The sequence below is a fragment of the Penicillium concentricum genome, assembly GCF_028827145.1.
Source record: "Penicillium concentricum strain IBT 3081 chromosome Unknown utg000006l_segment0_segment0, whole genome shotgun sequence".
NCBI lineage: Eukaryota > Fungi > Ascomycota > Eurotiomycetes > Eurotiales > Aspergillaceae > Penicillium > Penicillium concentricum.
The window spans coordinates 918,155-938,701 of NW_026622759.1; the positions used below are offsets into that span (position 1 = coordinate 918,155).

At 47.9% G+C, this 20,547-nt stretch overlaps 7 protein-coding genes across 7 annotated transcripts; 2 read left to right on the forward strand and 5 right to left on the reverse strand.

Moving 5' to 3' along the window:
• Positions 1 to 963: 963 nt before the first annotated feature.
• N7517_010531 (putative MFS hexose transporter) lies at positions 964 to 2,956 on the reverse strand (the record flags this gene model as incomplete). Its single annotated transcript, XM_056728254.1, has 9 exons — positions 964 to 1,216; positions 1,271 to 1,508; positions 1,566 to 1,668; positions 1,720 to 2,051; positions 2,102 to 2,212; positions 2,262 to 2,408; positions 2,461 to 2,564; positions 2,613 to 2,738; positions 2,790 to 2,956. 9 exons carry the CDS (start codon positions 2,954 to 2,956, stop codon positions 964 to 966), a joined length of 1,581 nt encoding a protein of 526 aa, XP_056574069.1.
• A 1,302-nt stretch (positions 2,957 to 4,258) lies between these two features.
• N7517_010532 (uncharacterized protein) lies at positions 4,259 to 5,276 on the forward strand (the record flags this gene model as incomplete). Its single annotated transcript, XM_056728255.1, has 2 exons — positions 4,259 to 4,774; positions 4,827 to 5,276. The coding sequence occupies 2 exons, from the start codon at positions 4,259 to 4,261 to the stop codon at positions 5,274 to 5,276; spliced, it is 966 nt and encodes a 321-aa protein (XP_056574070.1).
• A 216-nt stretch (positions 5,277 to 5,492) lies between these two features.
• Positions 5,493 to 7,282, reverse strand: N7517_010533 (uncharacterized protein; the record flags this gene model as incomplete). The annotated part of the gene is made up of 3 exons (XM_056728256.1): positions 5,493 to 6,149; positions 6,204 to 6,953; positions 7,022 to 7,282. The coding sequence occupies 3 exons, from the start codon at positions 7,280 to 7,282 to the stop codon at positions 5,493 to 5,495; spliced, it is 1,668 nt and encodes a 555-aa protein (XP_056574071.1).
• A 1,070-nt stretch (positions 7,283 to 8,352) lies between these two features.
• On the forward strand, positions 8,353 to 9,891 carry N7517_010534 (PHD finger domain-containing protein; the record flags this gene model as incomplete). The annotated part of the gene is made up of 1 exon (XM_056728257.1): positions 8,353 to 9,891. The coding sequence occupies one exon, from the start codon at positions 8,353 to 8,355 to the stop codon at positions 9,889 to 9,891; it is 1,539 nt and encodes a 512-aa protein (XP_056574072.1).
• Positions 9,892 to 10,954: 1,063 nt separating this feature from the next.
• On the reverse strand, positions 10,955 to 11,242 carry N7517_010535 (uncharacterized protein; the record flags this gene model as incomplete). Its single annotated transcript, XM_056728258.1, has 1 exon — positions 10,955 to 11,242. The coding sequence occupies one exon, from the start codon at positions 11,240 to 11,242 to the stop codon at positions 10,955 to 10,957; it is 288 nt and encodes a 95-aa protein (XP_056574073.1).
• A 637-nt stretch (positions 11,243 to 11,879) lies between these two features.
• On the reverse strand, positions 11,880 to 15,072 carry N7517_010536 (uncharacterized protein; the record flags this gene model as incomplete). Its single annotated transcript, XM_056728259.1, has 4 exons — positions 11,880 to 13,384; positions 14,117 to 14,123; positions 14,192 to 14,469; positions 14,697 to 15,072. The coding sequence occupies 4 exons, from the start codon at positions 15,070 to 15,072 to the stop codon at positions 11,880 to 11,882; spliced, it is 2,166 nt and encodes a 721-aa protein (XP_056574074.1).
• Positions 15,073 to 15,307: 235 nt separating this feature from the next.
• N7517_010537 (uncharacterized protein) lies at positions 15,308 to 18,790 on the reverse strand (the record flags this gene model as incomplete). The annotated part of the gene is made up of 6 exons (XM_056728260.1): positions 15,308 to 15,467; positions 15,535 to 15,894; positions 15,947 to 17,076; positions 17,130 to 18,477; positions 18,533 to 18,565; positions 18,624 to 18,790. 6 exons carry the CDS (start codon positions 18,788 to 18,790, stop codon positions 15,308 to 15,310), a joined length of 3,198 nt encoding a protein of 1,065 aa, XP_056574075.1.
• Positions 18,791 to 20,547: the final 1,757 nt, after the last annotated feature.

Here is a 20,547-nt window from a genome sequence, read left to right on the forward strand (position 1 = left end):
TAATATTGAAGGTAGGGACGCTTATACACCTATAAATAATAGTATTTTATCTGATTACTTTATAGATTTGTATAGCCGAAAGAGGAAATTCTTGGCAAAGTTATGCTAGCGTGGGACTATATGGGAGTCCTATAAGTCCCACGGGAGTCCTATAAAACTGATAGGGTTATGGGACCGGAATTTCTTTAGTCCCATGGGAGTTGGCAAGGCCTAGTTATGCGTCTATTTTGGGTGACTTTATATAATAGTGGGCATAGTGGGCATGCCCGGGATAGGTATGCCCGTGGGCCTTAGGCGTTATAGACGGGCACTCGAAACATCAAATAGCCCACCGCCCACCGTGGACGGGCGATGTCGCAGTCTACTCCTCACTACGCCACAAGTTCATTCAATGGATCTTGAATATGAACGGAGATGTTTATTATTGAAATCTGCTAGTATTTACTAATATTTAGGTCTAGAAAACAGGCCCATGAAGGGAGGAAGATAATGTGTGTGGACCAGGAGGGATTGTGGATTGCCTACAACCAGTTGGCAGCCTTCTGCAAGATTATGTCAGGGCGATGGCATGAACGAACTATTGGCAGTTTTTCCAGAAAGGTCGAAATCCGAGGAGTTTGGGCTCTCCGGTGCTCTTCTACGGTCACATACGACGATATCTATGAACCATAACGGGGGTCTATTACTACGCGGCAAGCGCCTTTCTATTTAGTCCTGCTCTGAGAATCCGAACCCATGTTTACTACGAAGAGTAACACGTAAATCGCTCTGTGCACCCAGCAGTGGACTCCTTGACCAACTGTTGCGAGACATACAACGTCATTAACGTCATTCTATACCAAATAGAGCAGATTATAACATAGAATCACGTAAAGTATTATCAAATTAATTCAAGCTGCGTAACAAGCAAGTATGCGTGGCACATGGATATCTTTTCACAATGACGAACATTCAAACGAACAATCAAGCACGTTCCCTATACTCAGGAGACTCCTTCTCAGTGATTGCAATCTCCTTCTCGACCTGCTGGAGATCAACATGAGCCACATCAGCATCCTCACCATCGAAGATCTTAGCCAGTTCCTCGAGAGTGGGACCCCGGGTCTCAACGTAGAAGAAGTACACGAAGCAGAGCTCGATGAAAATCCAGATGGTGTAGATCATCGACAAATTCCAGTGGTGAGGAAGGTTCTCCCACGCAATTGGATTGGTGTAACTAGGATGGTCAGCTTGGTCCAAAGAGCGGGTATTAATATTCAAGGCAACTTACTTTCCGAGAACCAGAGATGCCTGCACCGTCAAGTTCATAATCATAACACCCTTGGCGCGCAGGCGGTAGGGCAGAATCTCGAGCGAGTAGGCGACGAGCAGACCCGACCAGGCGATGGCGTAGAACACGGAGAAAAGCCAGACGAAGACGACTTGTGGGTAGCCGGTCGTTGCGACATCTCCGGTCTTTTCGAAGACGGAGGAAACGACAGTCCATGCGAGGAACATGAGAACCATGCCTGAGAGGAGAAAGTCAGTAACTTGGTAAATTTATCACGGATGAGGTTGGCATGTACCGATTGTGGAAACCAGGAAAAGAGGTCGGCGTCCAACTCGGTCAACAAAGAAGGCACTGGAAACACTGACAACGAGACTGAGTAGGGTTTGTCCACCATTGAGCTATGAAACGTCAGCGAGGGGTCATTTGGCAGATCGCAAGGGGAAACGAACAGGAATCTTCTTGGTTTGTTCGGTGATACCCATGCTGTTGTAGATCAAATTGGTGTAGTTACTAAACAAGGCATTGCCACTGTATTGGGAAATGACTCCCAGGGAGATCAAAAGTGCCAAACGGTAACGGTTACCCTTGGTCTTGCAGAAGTCCAAGTAGCTGCTGTTCTTCTGGAACCGCATCTCCAAGCTGATAGTCTCCTTAATCTCACGGTACTCGAACTGAACGGTGGCGTTTTTCTTATCTCCATTTCCGTGATAGTAGGCGAGGATGTCCAATGCGTCCTCGTACCGCTCCTTAGAGACGAGCCAACGGGGAGATTCCGGGACCCCTAAAATGGTCAGCGTGGATACAATCTAGCACAAGCAGATGGGAACTTACAGTAGATGAAGACGATCTGAATGACAGCGGGGAGGATTTGGAGGAGGGTCAAACTGCGCCATGACCAATCGTTGGGGATATACATCGTTCCCCATGCAAGCCATGCGACAACTAAACTCAGTCAGTACAACGCCTGAAGACTGGTCGGAAGGATACATACGGAGTGCGCCCAAATTCCACAAGCAGTTGTAAATAGAAGTAACCTTTCCGCGGTGTTGGGGGTGGCAGATTTCGGTGAGTAGGACTGGGGATGCCATCTGGGCCAGACTGTTGCCGAATCCGAGGAGCAATCGACCGGCGACATACACTAGAGAGAATTAGCAAAGGTATAAGTGCGAGTATCTGAATGGTCAACATACTTCCATAGTTTGTGCAGAATGCACCCAGCAAACCACCGACAATCATCAGGACACATCCAATCATGATGGGAATCTTGCGGCCCCATCGATCAGCGATAAAGGGACTATTCAAGTTAGCAAGCTTCCGTTGTATTTCGCGCAGGGCAGCTTACACGAAAGGGAAACTGGCAAGACTACCAATCTGGTAAATTGCATTCATCAATCCCAGCTGGGCACCATTGGGATGATCGAAGTACACCTGCCACGCATCCAAATTTTGGGAGGTGTTAAGCATCATCCTGCACCCTGTCAGCTCTAAACATATTAATTCACAAAGCTTTGAGGCTTACCCATCGTATCCAGTAGTAGCAGAAGCAACACAAAGCACTGCAGCCCAGCAATAGAGCCTGCGCAGACCAGGCTCTTGCCACCAGTTAACCTTCTCCAACTCAGGCCTCGCAGCCTGAGTCGCGTCCAAATCGGACTGCAGAGTCGACGCTCCGACAGCGATACCCATGTTATCTGTAGAGTCTGCTTAGACAAAGTGTATGAAGTATATAGGTAGGAAGTGGAGATGTCCACTAAGCTTGCGACACAAAGCAGAGGAATGCAGAGGTAGGGGGGCTCCTGGGAGTTCTTAAACAATTCAGATTTGCCATCTTAAAATATTTCAACTTTGATATTAACCGGCTAATGTGGGAATTGAGGAATTGATGTCTTGGCTGAGCTGCACGAGTCAACAGCTCTCCCCAGTTTTCGATCGAAACACATACTGAGAAAAATAGATATAAAGAAATTTGGATGTTTTCCAGGACGCTAGGACGGATTTCGTGCAGCGCCGGGACTAGAAAATGCCTATACATGCACGGACTAGCCAGATTGGTGGTTGGTCAGACCGACCTTGCCCTATTGGGGATGCCAGTAGAGCAAAAACGTTCCATCCCCGGGCTTTAGCTCCAGGTATCGAGGCCCAGGCTAATCACACGAGTTCCGCACTTGGCTTCAGAGTTGTGATTGGTGCTGATAAATGGGCTCTAACAACCGAGTCCCGTGGTTCAAAATTGCCCTCGCTTACTTGGGTACCGCGTCTTCTTGAGGACCCTGTCTTCGGGTACGAGACAAATTTCCTTCTTCCCCACAAGCGTGTGGATTGGGCGGCCCGAGGCCCACAAATTGATAAACCTGGAGAAGAGAAAACGCATATAATTGATATTCCTCCGTGTTCATTGAGGTGTTAGCTTGAGTTTGTTCTTGATCAAGGTTTGAATGCTTCGTGTTGGGGGGCTTCCTGTATGCCTAACACGCTCAGGGTCCAAATTTCCCTCCGTGCCGGATTGAGTGACTATATTAGCCTAGACGCCACCTGACGGGAAATGAGGTGGTATGAGTGGTGATGCCAAGACGTGCAGGGGAAGTTGGGGGGAAGTTGGGGACATTCTTCATTTGCGGGGGAAATGGCACTAGGCTAGGGTTGACTCTTTAGCCGGAAGACCTATCTTGGCAACGCCATTTATTAGGCAATTATTGGCACCAAATCTTGTTCAGCTCTAAGCAAACGCCATATTTTGTTTGAAGAGGAAACACATGCAAATATCAAACAGGGGTGTGTTTATATCCGAGTTCACCGCTTGCTTAAAAGGGGGAAGGAACCGCTTCTCATTGGTCAGACCCATATCGGCAGAATAAGGACGGCAATTACACAACAAACAGCTAGCCGCCTTTCCCAAGTAAGTAACTGCTACTCTTGCAGCTATTGATTGACATTGGTTCTTTAAATATGGGCTCATGCTGTAGCTCTCCTTCAGGAGACTCAGAAACAATGGCAGCTAAACCCAACTACAAGCTCTCACAAGAGCAAATCGATCATTTCATGAGATATGGGTACGTGCGTCTCCCAGAGTGTTTCTCCCGGGAGAAAGCAACCGAGTGGGCAGGCGATGTGTGGACTAGACTCGGCGTGTCACCGACGGATAAGTCAACATGGACTACTGAAATTACCCACATGGGAGACACCAAGGAAGAGCCGGTCAGGACCTTCGCCCCCAAGGCATGGGCGGCCATCTGCGAGCTTCTCGGGGGCGAAGACCGTGTGGCACCGGAATCGGCCACTTGGAACGATGCATTGATCGTAAATCTCGGCTCCCCCGAGTCCGAGGGCACTTGGCCCAATCCTGCTGATCTGCCGGGATGGCATGTGGATGGCGACTTTTTTACCCATTTTCTTGATTCGCCTGAACAGGCCCTGCTCGTTATACCGCTATTTACCGATGTACAGGATCGCGGAGGTGGCACTATGATCTGCCCGGAGGCGATGAAATATGTTGCTCAGCATCTGGTATGTGGCCAAGCCTTCTGTTCCATCTTTACGTTTTTCTAATTCGGTCTAGTACAATCATCCCGAGGGTGTGACACCATATATGTATCCCCGTGGCCAAGAGCCTGTTGGAAGCCCCGCGGATACGCCCTTTTACTCGGATATTATGAAGAATTGCACGGAATTCCACCAGATGACTGGTAAAGTGGGCGACGTGGTTCTTCTCCATCCTTTGATGTGTCACTCGATCTCTGTCAACAGCCTGAGACACCCACGAGTTATCACCAACCCACCAGTGGCCTTGAAACAGCCATTTAAGTTTGACCGGGATGATCCTTCCAAATACAGTCTCGTCGAGAAGAAGACGCTAGAGATGCTTGGCAAAGACAGGCTGTCTGGCTGGAAAATTAAGGGGAAGCGAGAGTTTGTTCTTCCGGAGAGGCTGAAGGGTGAAAGCCGATCGAGTGAGAGCAAGGTAGAAAGACTTGCGAACATCACCGGACAAGCCATGCCAGCCGCGTGATTAGCTTAGCCGATGTGCCGTGTTTCATTCATATGTCAAATTAGCCTTTAGCCTGAAATCCAAGATATTCTTACCAAAGTTCAATAAATCCATTGGTCTCTTACTCTTACACTCTCATTATACTCTATCAGGTTAGCTGACCGTGTTACTTTGAGACCTCCGGGATGCGACAAATGTGGTAATTCCAATGTCCTTCAATTCTGACACGTTTACTATTCACATGATTTTCTTTCGCCACAGGAAACCAGACGAAATCCCCCCAAGAATAGCCACGGCTGTGATGAGATCCCATACCGCTTGAAATGCCGCGACCGAAACAATTGTAACCGCCTCTCTCTGTTTACTTGTCATGCTGACATCCTTCATCAGAATGAGATATCCGTTGGCAGAGTTTACCATGCCTCGATCCAGGTCAACACTTGCAAGTCCATTGCCGAAGAAGTTCAATAACACAACCCCTCCGACAGGGACCGCGACTGCCATACCCCAAGATCGCATGTAATATGACATGGTTGTTGGCAGGGTCGACAGGGAGCAATCCCCGTCTTTGGGCAGATTCTGGATGCGAACATTGTAACTCGCAAGCAACAGACCATGCCCAAGGCCTGCTGTAAACAACAAAAATACCCACGCCACGGTCGGCGTGGAGCTATCCAAGAGGATAGAGCATCCACTGCCAAGGGAAGTCAAGATCCAACCACCAGAGATGATCCACTGGGTACATCTCAACTCTTTCGCAAGAATGATACCAACCACAGTGGCCGGCGCAATCGCAATTCCAACCATGGCTAGCAGGGTGAGACCTGACAAGGTGGTGGACATATAATGAGTGGACATGAAGTATAACGGGAATAATTGCAAATGGGCAAAGACCTAGACTGGTATGTCAGAAAACACAAACCAAATTCGAAGAAAACATCTACTAACCACAAAGCCATGCAAAAAGCACCCTAGATGTGTCATAGTCATCATCCTCGACCGAAATACCCTCCTCCCAAACTGCGGATGCAGCGCCCACTTGGACTCCCAAAAGAGAAGCGCAAGGAGAATGACAGCACCAACCGCAAGAGGTACAATTGTCTGCCAGTCCCTCCAGCGATACAAGCTCCCACCCCAAGAAAGACCAACCAGGATAGTCCCAAGACCCAAAAAGGCCAAAGTAGCACCCGACCAATCCAAAATGCGCAATTTCCGCAGCGGGATATGTTTCAATGCACGAAGATCAACAGCAAATGGAATAGCCAGCAGACCAAGCGCGCAGAAAATAAAGTTGAAATAAAACGCCCACCTCCAGTTGGCATTATCGACAAACAAGCCTCCGATAATGGGGCCCAGAATGCCTCCACACATGCGTGTAAGCAGGATATAGCATGAATACCGTGAGTGAATGGATTCAGGCGCGGTCTCGGTCATTATCACGAAGCACAGGCTCATTGTGCCGCCGCCGCCGATACCCTGGATCATGCGGCCAATTATAAGTTCCACAAGACTCATGGAGCCACAGCAGATACCTGTGCCAATTGTTGCGAGGACTACGGCAATGATCCATATAGGTCCGTGGTTGAAGACTTCGCTCATCATTGTGAAGTAGAGTTGACTGCTTGCGCCGAAAAGGAGGTATACCGTGTTGACCCAGAATGTGCTTGCTAGTGGTTTTGCAAATGTGTTTGCCAGGTCCTGGATTGAGTCTCTGGTCAGTTCTATTATAGGTATAGATTGGTACTCAGGGGTTGTATGTGACATACAGGTAAGGCTGGGATCAAAATGGTCGCATTGAACGAATCCATCATCGCCAGGATAACGATACAGATAAAGACCAGCCATTCTCGCACTTCAAATCTTCTTTGCTGTTCTTCGAGTGAGGGTTCCCTTTCGAATAGTTGGATTGAGCTTCCCATTGCTGGGTTGTGCATCACACCGTCCACGCTTCGGACGCTGTCCGGTACGCCGAAGTTGATTTTAGACTCATTATCGTAAATTTCTTCGACGATTGAATGGCGTCCCATTTGCGTTGATCCTTGCCGTCGAAAGGCTTCTCGATATATATACTAGCCGTCAGGTTGTCGTTCCTCACGGGAATCGGGACACTGTGGTATCTGAGGTTGATTGCGGCATCAATCGAAACTTAACAGCGATTCTCGGAGGAAGTCTCATAGCTAGCATGACAAGATTATCCACACAAACGTGGGATAGAAGAGCTGCAATCATTGGAGGTGATAGGAGCTCCCCATCCACCCCTTGGTCATCGGGAAACCTACAATGGAGCCCATTTAGTCGGATTCCACAAGACAAGGGATACATAGTAACTGCATTGCAATTGGTCCGAGATCTGCCATATCCTTATTCACACCTTCTATCTCGGGGATTAATACCGCCAGACCCCTAGGAATGATGGGTTAAAGGGCGCCAGGGCTTTATCACGGTTGGCATTCCAGCCTCCCTATCCCTTCCCTTGTTAGCTGTCGTGATGACGGTGCAACGAGCATTCCGTGCATAATGCAAGGAGTACTGCTGCATGAACTCCAGCTAAATTAGTATCTTGTGGTGGTAACTTCAAGTTGTATCGTAGCGTTTATATATAAGCGTGTAGTTGAATAAAAACATGCAGCGAGTGGATAGGCTATATATAATCTTAGGGAAACGCTAGAAAATACTTTTGACCTCGAGCTTTTTATTTTGTTGACAGTATAAATACAGAGAGATAAAAAGGCACCCAATGATTCAATATTGATTTTTATACTGATACGCAGAGAAGTGAGGCCCTTTGAACATCTCGTTCATTAGTATGGCGTCACGTGTAGAAATGCCCACGGCTGACTGTGCCTACTTCCACCCCCTCTCGTGTTGGCTAATACTCACCGTAGGGGTCTGCGATCCTGAATGACACCCCACTATCCAAAGGGAGACACACTACTCTCTCTGCGTGCTCAAACCAGATTCTATAAATCTCTAGTCTGGACTTTGATTTCATATTGTGGATCGTCTCCCTGGGAGACATCCTCCCCAGGATGGGAACCAGGGGTTTATGGAACTTGCACGTGAACGGTTGGTAAAATGCATGATTATTTATTTCGACATGCTTACGGTTTTATTAGACTGCTGGTATCGCCTCTGTCATCCACTGGTTCGAGTTAGCCCACCAGAGGCAGCCGAGACAGTGAGCAGAGTCAAGGAGATACATGACAAGACGATCAATCTTAAGCGGTGGGAGCGAGTTCCCTTTCCAAGCCCGCTAGATCATTACTTCGATTTTGTCTATACCATCGATCAGGATGCTGGCACCTTCATTATTTCAAAGTGGACGGATGATGGCATACGAACGCCCCTAGCATACGAAGCCAGGCTTGCCGATATATGCGACAACTCTAGTATTTCCATCGAGTCCTTGCGAGAATCGCCTCTCCCCTCAATTCTTGATTCTGGAAAAGACCGGGACCCGGGATTTGACTCGGTCAGCTTGAAACCATTAAACATCCAGACTAGTCTGCCTACGGCCATGTTGGAGCTTCAACAACAGTTCTTCTTGGATTTTGTCTATCTATGGCGCACCTGGATTGATGACCCTATCACCTGGCATTATGGAAGCCGTGTATTCAAAGCATTTAGCAGAGCTATCCTATGTCTCGCTTCATGGGATTTTGAAGTGTCTTACAATTGCGACGTACCATTGCCTGTCAATCATAGCTCGATTCCTCGCTGGCAGTTTCCCGAAGAAGAATCGTATTGGTTTCATGAATTTCTCATTATGCTGCAACCAGATCTTGAGTCGCGTCAAATGCTTCTAACGGCCATCGCTGGAGCCAAAGCGCTCATTCGCAGTTCGAGTCGCACAACCCACAAAGCTCGGTCCATCCTTATCTCACCGCGCCATATCGCCTTCGTTGAAATCTTCGAGGACACCGTTGCGTGTAGCAAAGTTCTCCCGCTACTGGCTGATTCCTCGGCATCAAAGTGCTCCCCGGGCTTCCGAGTATTAGCTCAGGCTCTATCTACTGACTGCTGGAAAGAGACCTGGGCTCACCGAGAGAAGTGGCCTTATCATATACCACCGGAGATCTTATCAGAGATTCTCCACAGCTCGGAGCCCAGAGATGCAGTGTCTTTTGCACAAGCCTCCTTCGAAGCTGAACGCTCGTACTACGCTTCAGTGCCCCAGTTCAAGCATGTTTCTGTGCATAGCCTGTACCTTTCTATACCCTGTTGCGGCGATCGAACTGGATTAGAGGATTTGGGCGTATACTGTAGCAAATGTCGTATATGGCAGCATCAAAAGTGTATTGGGCTAGAAACCCTGCCATCTGAAAATTCATTTACATGTGCCACCTGTCTTAAGGAGGACCAGAAAAAGACACAACTCACACCCGGCGGTATTAACAGGCTGGATGGGCGGCTTGGAAGAAAAGCTCGCGCTATCACAATCGATGGATCCATGAAGGACCTTCGAGTGCGGCTCTCCAAACCTGCGCACCTTCGACTGGAGCTACGAAATATTGGGGATCTAATCCATAGATTCCCGAAAGGCTTGGTTGATTTTACTATTCGGTTCAATGGGGACTTTACAGGATTAGCATATGGCCTGGATGATATAGAAGTTGAAAGCAACTGCCGATATTGAACAAGGCATTGATCATTCAAATTGAACCTCGTCCTGCCACTCTCGGACGTATGCAAATCTTCGATCCACTTTGTCTTCTCGATCTGATGAGCTGGTTTCATTTGATTCGGCATGTCCCTCCCCATCAATCAAAAATTCCAACCATTCGTGTTTCCAAAGTGCCTTTTCTTCTGCCCTGATACCTTCGGTGAACAACGTCCAAGAAAACAAGTTTCGTGTGGCAATTTGAGAAACAGTATCGTCAAACTCTTCAGTACTGGGATTTGCAAGGCTCGGCCCAATTGATAGAGGCCTTGTTATGACAGTGGCTGGCGATATTGATGGCAATGTACGACTCGTAGAACTTGGGTTTGCTCATTGTGATCCGCATGGCAGGCCAAAATCAACCAGCACTTTCCCGCTTTCGCATAGCCAATTCCAAGAGTGATATTCCGGCCGATGATTGCACAAAAAGTGCAGTCTAACCTCAAGAGATGTGTTCTGAACATCTAATAAGCCAAACGGAGGGTATGGAGAGATCGGTGGGTTTCCGTACACCTGCGAGACCTCATGCGTGACGAATAAAAGGTGAAATTCATCTTATCTTGGAATCATATCTAAGCCATCAATATTCTTAATTGGCGTAGGGCGGTGATATTGAGGGTCCATAAATGATTGAGGAGATGAAGTCCAAAAAACAGGCTCCAAGCAGACCATTGGTAGGAATGTTCTCGATACTTTAAACACCCGGGGCAAAAGGCCTGTGATTGCAGCACCTAGCCATAGAAAAGCCATATTCGGGGTGCGCTCAGACATGGCAAGAATGAGGGGGTGCAAATTCTTCGATTGAATGAACGAGGGGAATACTTCTTTTAAGGGCGTTAGCCACTGACTGGCTAGATTGCATGGGATGTCCGGTTCCCAAAAAGAGCTCAATAGACACGACACAACGAGACCTGAAGTGCATGACAAGGCCATGAAATGAGGAAGCTCGGCAGTAGTTGGAATTTGATTGGCATATATCAACTCGGTGTTTTGCCGTGAGCTGGGCCTATTAAGAGGCTTAGGCAAGGTAATAGAAGCACTAAATCGGTTCTGCGATGGTAATGTGAGAGCAGCAGCAAATGCGCCATTGACCAAAAGCATCATGAAATCGGGTGAAATTGCAAAGGTAGTCATAGGCTTCTGCTGCAGATGGTGGCTCGAAGGCAGAGATCGAGGATGGCACTTGTGCGCAATGATGCAGTCTGAATGAACTGCCGTCCAAATGACATTCCCATGGCGGATAGTACTGCTTACCATCCCGAGTCGGAATCGCCTCCCACCCACGTTCCTCTGCGAGGACTGCAGTCCACCATTGAACTTCAACCATATTGCCACTCTCAATATCAAGGTCAAAGGAATTGCCGGACTGATCTCCTCCACGCCTAGTCCAGTGTGCATGGTTGGTTGTATACAAAACCTTACCATCTGTTGTTCGCCGGCGTAACTCTATCATCCGCGCCGAAAGAATGTATGACCAGCCAAGGACAAAGATACAGTGATAGTTACCCACAGGCTCTTGAAGTAGTTGAAACCCAGGCCATTTCGGCATGTATTCTGCTGACAAAGTGCATGTCCTCAAACGAGAGCTTGCAATGAAGACAGTTCGAGGTATATTCTTTTTGAAAGAAGGCAGCTCACAAGTACGACTTGACAGTTTACCAGCCGGCAAGAGTGTTCATTTTGAATAGCCATCTAAGGACAAATGATGCTTTCCGTCGAATTCTGTGGCCTCTGTGGATTGGGGGATTGAAGGCGTTTTATTGAGGAGAGATTTCACATTGCTGCATGAATAAGGCAAGTTCGTTGCAGACTGAGCCGAGGATAGTAATGTATACCATTTTGACCGAGAATCAGTCAACATCTTGGATGAAACATGGATTAAGTGACACGGCCATGAGCTCAATTTCCACGCAAGACCACGCTTTTGGTTATCTATCTTACTATGTGAATAATTAATTGTGCTACTAATCAAATCCATACGCGAGACCAGAGAATACCCCATTGAAGAATATCGTATAATCGACGTTCCGTGGAGGAGGCGGGCCGTGGCTTCGGATTAGCGATAACTCTGGCCGGCGAGAGGCTGGCTTTGTAACTCGCAACAGAAAATCCGTAGCTTTGCCATCATGAACTACACTGCATGATTTTCGTACCCGAATTTCACGGTAGGTTTGGTGAATACCGCCCGTCTCAAGACCAGTAGAAGGTGTGCTCTCTTGACAATCAGAACAGATATACTTGGCAGTGTCAGAAGGCACATGAGCGGACAGCTCTGCACACTCCATATGTGACCAGGCATAGCAGACCGAGCAGAAAATCCCGGGTGCGTTCGATGTATATCGCTTGCCGCAACATGGTATCGAGAGGGCAAAGTTGTGTACCTTGATGCCACAGATTTGGGGAATGGAAGAGTAATACCATTTCTCAACCAAAATAGATGCCTGCGCCATCGAGACCAAATCCCGCGGCGTGAATGCCTCAAGGATCATGCTGAACAGCTCAGTGGGTATTGTACCCAAATATTCTCCCGACTCCGATGAATGTCCCGCCCAGTGATTTGAGGTGAATATGTAAGCCAAAACCCTGAATCCTGGGGAGCAACACATGGCTGAAGTGTTGGTAACAAGGGGAATGGGCGGAGAATGAAATAGATCGCCATTGCGAATCTCAAAAAGTGCTATATGCCGCATGGAAATGGCTATCCCAACTATCCCATGAGCAATCCTTGCGTGGTTGGTACTGCGGGACAAAAAGTCATTTGCCTTTGCAGCGATAGAAGTGCCAATTTCCTCGGTGTTGCAGCACACGATCAGATATTTGTGGAACCAGAATACGTTATGAGTAGGCGCCTTCCATTGTGGAAGGGAGGAAAATGTGATAGGCAGGTCCTCTGTATCCCCATTCCTGACCTCAAAGTCCCATGCTGCGATACGTAATAGTCCAATAGCAAGGGCAGAGAAAACAGGAAATGAGTTTTCCCAGCTCGAAGTGTCATCGAAATAAAATCGCCACATGAAGACAAAGTCCGTAAAGAGCTGAAATTGTAGTTCGTTTAGCGGCGCGGGGATGCTAGGGTTGATTCGGAATGATTTCAATAGATGCTGCACGCCGTTTTCTTTTGAATCACCCAGTAAGTAATCCTTGTGCCTAGAAACTACCATGACATCATCAAGGAGCGTGTCTATTGTACTGAGTCGTGTCTCTTGAATACTGGCCAACGTCGCACGTCGGACTATCGGGTATAGAGTCTCATTCACCTCTGTCCACTGGGTGACTGTAAAATGACCAGCATCTTTATCAATGGTATAGACATAGTCGAGTTGAAAATGAAGCGGTGTCGGAAATGGAACAGTCTCCCATTTGAACTTGTCGGATATCAAAAGAATCTTGTGGATAGTGTTCAGTGTTGCTTGCGTGTCTGGGCATGAAGAGTGTCCGCGGGGAGGGTGGAACCAACGATACCATTTCCCTACAACGATGTTAGCTTTGGAACAACTCTTGGAGGAAGTCCATACCATCGACATGTAAGTTCCAGAGTCCCCTAGTCACCATCGCCGAGCAAGTCAAATTATGGGATAGGGGTAACTCCTAGAGTTACCGGACTTGTTGAGACTGTAGTCACGTGAACCTGTTTGCCAGTCCAGGACTGTTTGTACTTCTCTCTCTCTTGATTTCCCCAATCTCGATAGCCAGTGCTGTGTTGATCTCTTTCTTTAGCTCCACGGTTGTAAGTGTACCCGCAATTTCGGTGGATCTAGGATTCTCGGCTCGGCTCGCTTCCTAGCATGTCCCCAATTCCCGCTAGGAATCCGTCTAAGCGAGATCCTACCCAGGGAACCCAAATTCAAGTCGATCAACTCGAACGACTTATGCACGAAAAAAGGCACCGGATTTGGGGTTTGTGTTGTACCGCTGCACAAGAATGACTCAGATTGAAGAAGTTTATGCGTCAATACCTTGAACCAGTCAAGATCAGCCTAAACAAGAACAATAGAGCATTCGCTAGCTTGACGTCATTTATAATAAGCTCGAAACCTGAAGATAAGGTATAAGAGTGACTCCTAATACTTCTTAGGCAAGACATATCCCCCAATACTAACAAAGAACTGCATAGCCTGACTCATAAACCCAGTAAGATCCTCCCCCAACCACACAGGCAAGAGGTTTGCCCTGGGCTCCTCAAGCTCTCGGAGATACTTACCAGCGACCTACCCAAATCAAAAGAGAATTAGCATCATACCTCGAGTCATTACTCCATGCAGTAGTTATATCTCACCATAACACAATTCCCCTGCCGCTTCTCATCCAAAGCCACAACTGCAATAGCATCCGCAACTCGACCGGGAGTATTCTTCTCAAGACCCGCCTCATCCCACTTATGCGCAAAGCCCGCGGTGATATGAGTCGGTGTCAAAAACGGCGCGACGGCATTAACCCGGACGCCGTGTGCGCGCGCAACATTCTGACACGCCCGTAGGAGACCCAGCACGCCATGCTTCGACGCGATGTAGGCGGCTACACCTGTTCCGCCGAAATAACTCGATGTGGATCCCACTAACAAGATTGACTTTGTCGGTTGGGGGCATGGGGTGGTAGATGGGGTGGATTTCATATAGTGTAATCCCAAGCGGAGAGCTGTTTCATGTAGACAGATAGACACGTCAGTATGTGAGCAAGATAGAACTGGGATTCAAATCGAGATTTAAATTGAAGAGGATGGGAAACTTCACTGTTCAATGTTCCTTTTAGATTGACATCGATGACCCTCCCCGCTTCCATACTCTCGAGAAGATGTCCATTCTCATCCACGTTGTCCATGTCCAGGACGGACTCGCACTCCATAATACCCGCGTTAGCTATGACGATGTCGACCTTCCTGAAGGTGGTGATTGCCGTTTCGAAGCATGCTGTTAGTTCTGCCCAGTTGACGATATTGGTAGATACGAATATTGCGCGGTTTGGGAATTGCATCTGCTTCTGGATGACTTCTTCGGCGCTATCTCGCAGTTGGGGGAGGTCGGCGAGAACGACATTGGCACCGTGGGAGTTGAATAAGATTGCGGTTGCGGCCCCGATCCCCCGCGCTGCACCGGTTATCAGGACTGTTTTACCGGCGGATTGAGAGAAGGAAGCTTGGTCAAGTTTGACGTCGGTCATTCTGGTTGGTTTACACCGAGCAGATGTAAATATAGAAGGACGAAGAGAGTAAGGCGTTGCAAGTCTAGGTATGAAGATCGACCGATTGTGGACAACTATATTGCGGGGTATGGGAGAAATTGACCAGTTGTACAACGTTGTGGGTCAATGAAGCCAATGATATAATCATGTCTATGTACAAGTGCTAGAATATGTATTTAGAAGCTGCGCACCGTGAACAAAAACCAAAAGACAATCAATCGTTCTTATCCCGATCACCAGGTCTCGATGATGCATACTCGCTCAAATCCGCTCTTGATCCCGTCCGAGAGGGCATTCGTGACTCGGCCATTGACTCTCCTGTGGTTACAGCATGGAAAGAGAAGTCTAATTCACCGACTAAGTCTTTCACGAGGCTAGAATGAATACGCATATTAGCAAATCCGGTCAGGTCTAACAACGGAGTTTGTATAAGAGGCGTACCGGAGTAATCTGTCCATATCACCGACAATGCATCGGGTGGAGATCTGCAAAACTGCAAATGCCGCGAACCCTGGCTCGGCAATGTGCCGGAGGCTGAGAAGATCACTGTCAAGAGCCTGTAGGCGCCTCGTGAAGCTGTACGGGCGGGGTGCTTTGAGATACGGGGGCAGAGGTTGTCGATTCGTAATGCTAGCAGAGAGAAGACAGAGTAAAGACGTGACCTCGTGAGTGGTCACCTTGGCAGTATTGATCAATCGTCGGAAATCGATCATCCAGGTGTTATCGGACTCATCTTCGCCCTCGCCGAGATACATGAGGGTATCAGATGCGTAGCCTAGCAAACTGAGATAGTTCACGATGCTAGAAAGGTAACAGTTAGTACCTGGAATGAAAGGGGGAGGAGATGACATACTTTTCTACACAGAGAATAATCGAATCATACTGTTTCTTGGGGAATCTACCGCCAACCGGAACCTCCCACCGAAGGAACCCAGAGTATGTCCGTAAACCAGCTAGCATAAGCATTTGCTTCGAGAACACTTTGTGTCGCGCTTTCTCAAGTTTGCGACCCGCAGATGTCCTTTTGAGTAGGTATTCACCTTCGTCACCACGCATGCGACCGGAGATCGTCTCGTGGATAATCGAGTAGTAGTTTGCCAGAAGATACAACGATGCTCCTAGACTTTGACGGAGGACTGAGTGCTCAGAGATCGGATATGGGAAGAACGTCCAAATGAATGCGATAGCAATACCGCCTGCCACTACAGCCAGCCGATAAGGCGCCAAAAGGTAAATGGGGTAATAGACCTGTCCATTGGAGGTCGCAATTGCCTCGCCTACTCGGCGAACTTGGAGCTCATAACCGATGATCATGCTTGTAGTGACGATGCTGATGATCCCGACAGCTCGGAAGCGGAACATCTTGATGGGGATGTAGGAGGCAATGGAAACAAAGATGAACAGAAAAACGATAATGCCCGGGGTCCTTTCACCTGGGATATACCACATCAGAAGACTTGCCACCATTGCAAGGAATGTACCAAAAATCCGCAACACGAAACTGAAAATGCTCTGTCCTGAGGTGGGAGACATGCTCATATTGATCATGATCATGGCCCACACTAATCTTTGTGCAGTGAAGAAGACCTGGGTCTGGTGTAGGAAGCCAATTATGGCAACAGTCATGGTGGCACAGGCGACACGGAAGCCGTAGGTCGACTCAAACGAGCGCAGAAACCAGGGGATAACCCGTATCTTGTCTCCAATCCTCTCAAAGAGAGTAGTTGGTGGCAAATGCTCGGGGTCTTTGCGAAGCTTATACGCCTCGCCAAGCTGCAGGATGTTGTTTTGTGTATGAATGTCGCCCATATTATCATCATCAGTGTCCACCGCACTCAAAAAGGACTTGGCCCACTTCCACACTCGCTTACTGCCAGGGATAACGAGCCGAGTTTTCAATAGTTTCCCTTTGGCCTCAACATGATCGGCATACCGGACGAAGTTCAGCACGGTATGGCCGGTCGAGTGCAGCAATTGCTCCATCTGAGGGTGTGTTAGCATCAACAATACTGAGTGACCGCTAGACGAAGACATACATAGAGGAATAGATACAACTGTCGTCGGCTTCGCTCTTGTTCCGTAGCCGAGGTATCTAAAAAATCGGAGTTCAAAATTTCAGGAGAAGTAGGATGATCGAAAAAGTCAGCCGGGAGCGTAACACCCTTTTCCTCTGCCCATGTCTGCAAAGCGAGACGTTTTGCGATTCGAAATTCTCCAAGTTTCTTTTCATAATGCTCGATGAATGCCTTTTGTCCAGGTGCAGTGTTCTCGGCTCTGGCCTCCACATCATTGCCTTCCCCCGTTGAATTGTCACCTGAAGACTTCGCTGCACCTTTTCGTTTGGGTGGTTTGGTCAGCCTGAAAACATAGGACGTATGTAGCAATGCCTCATCAATAGTTTGGATCATCGTCGCGAATGGATCGTGTACCGCTCTCATGATATCATTCCACTCGTGCACAACGCGTTGTCGGATATCCTCTGGGACAACAGGCTCGTTTAAATCAATGGGTCGATTCCATCTGTTATAGTCTGACATTCGCTGAAAGATATCCACCACGAAGCTCAACCCGACAACCGGTATCATAATCTGGCGAAGATGACGAAAGATCGCCTGGATATCATCGGGTCCCAATTTTCCTAACGCGATCTCACGCTTCGCAAATGTGAGATCACCATGGAGTTTGGCGTGGATATCGGTGATCTGTCGGACCGCACCGCGGATGGCTTCTGCCTCGGGACTATAGACCTTTCCCTTCTTGCCAAATTTCTCACGGCCTTCGTCATAGGTTTCTGTTCGGCCAAACATGTCGTCTCTTTCCAATGATTGATAATACAGAGCATGGGCATTCAAGGCTGAGCGAAGCCCGCCAATGTAGGACGCCATTTGTTTGAAGACAACCTGTCGTGACGTCATTGGAAGGATGAATAGCGAGGTTGCTGTTGAAATTGCGAGACCAGTAAAGAATGCTGCAATCAATTTCTTGACCATAGCAAATGCAGCTGTCATGTTATGCATTTGTGGAGCGTATATCGAAGTAACGTTCGCGAAGATTGCGTAAATAATCACGGGGAATTGCAGCTGCGGGTATTTGGCGCGGAAGGTGTGAACCATCCAGATTTGGAAGAACAACCACACAGCACTGACAGCAGATGCGGAGGAGTTGTATTTCTCAGTGGGGTCAGTCTCGGTATGTTGGCGCGCACTGACACTGGAGAACATTGTCAAAAGAGCAAAACATGCTGCTAGGCCGACAGCCAAGATGTCAAAAATCATCATCTGGATGAACTTTGCGCGAGGCATAATTGCGAATCCCAAGATAGAGACGATGGGCACGAGATAGCTCAAGGTCGTGAACTCGTGGGCAACCACCTTGGATTGGCAGCTGGACTAAGGGTCAGGCCGATTCTGATAGACCGGGAACTTCCAAGGTAACTCACATTGAAATGGCTATGGTGGGTGGAAGACCGCCCCTAGAGCAGCTGTTAGATATCCTACTGTACCACACTGGAATTTTTGTCCCAAACTCACTTCAGCATCAGGAGGACGGTGGGTCTGTCCAAGCCCAATTTCTCCCATGTCTTTTTGACGGAATCTAAGAGTGAAGTTTTCTCCTTGCTAGACTCATCTTGCACATCATGCTGTGATGTCGAAGACCCGAAGGATGAGCCCGACTGATTAGATCGAACATGTGCCATATTGACCGGGTTCACACAGTGATGCGCCTTGGCGCAGCCACAAAAGGATCAGGATCTTCAACGCTATTTTATCAGCATCGCCCACGTGACCTCCAGATGATGCAAGGGCAAGAATGTGTGAGATTGAGAAAAAACTGGAATATTATAAAAGGGCAAAGAAGCCGGGAAGTCGGGTTGAAGTCCCGATCGCGGACGTTTGCAGTACACACCCCGCCTTCGAGTGATTGGCTACAGCATGTGGGGGAAGATGCACTCCGCATATAAACTTTGGTGCCTTGTTGGTCAGGCCAACAACCGAGGTCTCTTCTCTTTCTTGGCTTCCCTCTGACAGACTGAATACAATTGCTGTATTTGTTGACCTTTCACTCATAAAAAACCTGCATCTTGAATTACGACAGAGAGAACCCCCAGAGAAACGCCTACACCTATTCCAACTACAACAATTTTGTGATTGTCCCCTACTAAGCCCCCTATGATTGTAGTGACGGTAGCCACACTAGAGTCGTTTCCTATAGCGACTAATATCGCTGCAAGGTATAGCGTAGTAAGGAAGCGTCGATCTTAGCCAAGAGAACACCGGTATCCCCTGTTCGCAATGGTTGCACTACAGGCATCAGCACAGTTATCGCTGGGGGAAGGAGACAGTAAGCAGGAAGATACACGGCGCGTTCCGTTTGAAATATCGACCATATGCAAAGCAAGTTACCTACTTGACCTATCCATACTGTATAATGCGGTACAGAATTTGGTGGCGTGACATTAGATGTGGCTCCAGACCAGGACGACCGTTAAGCGGTGATCGGTATTTTATTTTTCCTCTTAAGTAGATTAGAGGATTACGAATCAGTCGCAACCAGCTGATATCAAGAAATCATACAAAATCCGAAAATCGATCGGCCGCTCCTTCATACATGGTGACTTCGTAATGTAGATATGAACTAACTATAGAGTATTTGTAGCCTAAGAGACCATTATTGTGACCAGATCACATAGTTGTTAACTCCTTATTGTACTGGCTTGAGTGTCACGTACTAAAAGTCCAGGAGTGATTCGAGAGGGGAACCCTGTCACATAGGGCTGTTAACGGGCCCTCGCCAGGAACTCGAAACCAATGTCAAGAGCGACATCTTTCACCACCATAGCTGTATGTACTAGTGCGAGGCTGTTTCGTATACATAAATGCGACGGTAGAGTGCACCTCAGACAATCATGATGTAGTAAAGGAGCCTTGCATCCCGAGGTCCTTCTAGGCATCAAAGGACCAATAAAACAGCCCATGTGACCATTGACATGTGCCGTGGCCGCCCAAACACCCTAGGCTGCAGGATGCTTATAATTACCGATTTCTGCATGTAGCGGTGGTTGTCTAATGTCTGCTCTGCTACATCGAATTTATATGAAAAACAAGTGTTGGGATGATAGTCAATATCGGTCGCACGCTGTACACGTTCACCAAAATGTGGATTGTTTCTTTCTTCGCCGCCAAAATAGGTAGATCGGCCAATCTCTCTGTTCGCATGATGGGGTGTTTGAATGGAAGACCTTGCAGTTCCGACAGTTCTTTGAGTTTCTTTTACCCGTCTGAGTAGTCGAGGAAAAAAGAGGGGAGGTATACAAAGATAACACAAATGACACCAAAAAAGCAACGAACAAAGAGATAAAAAGATATAGTCGAAAGAATAGTTGACAAGTAGTGACAACGTCGTATCATATCATCCAGACAGTGCTCCTCCTATACAGTGAATAGAGATAAAGCA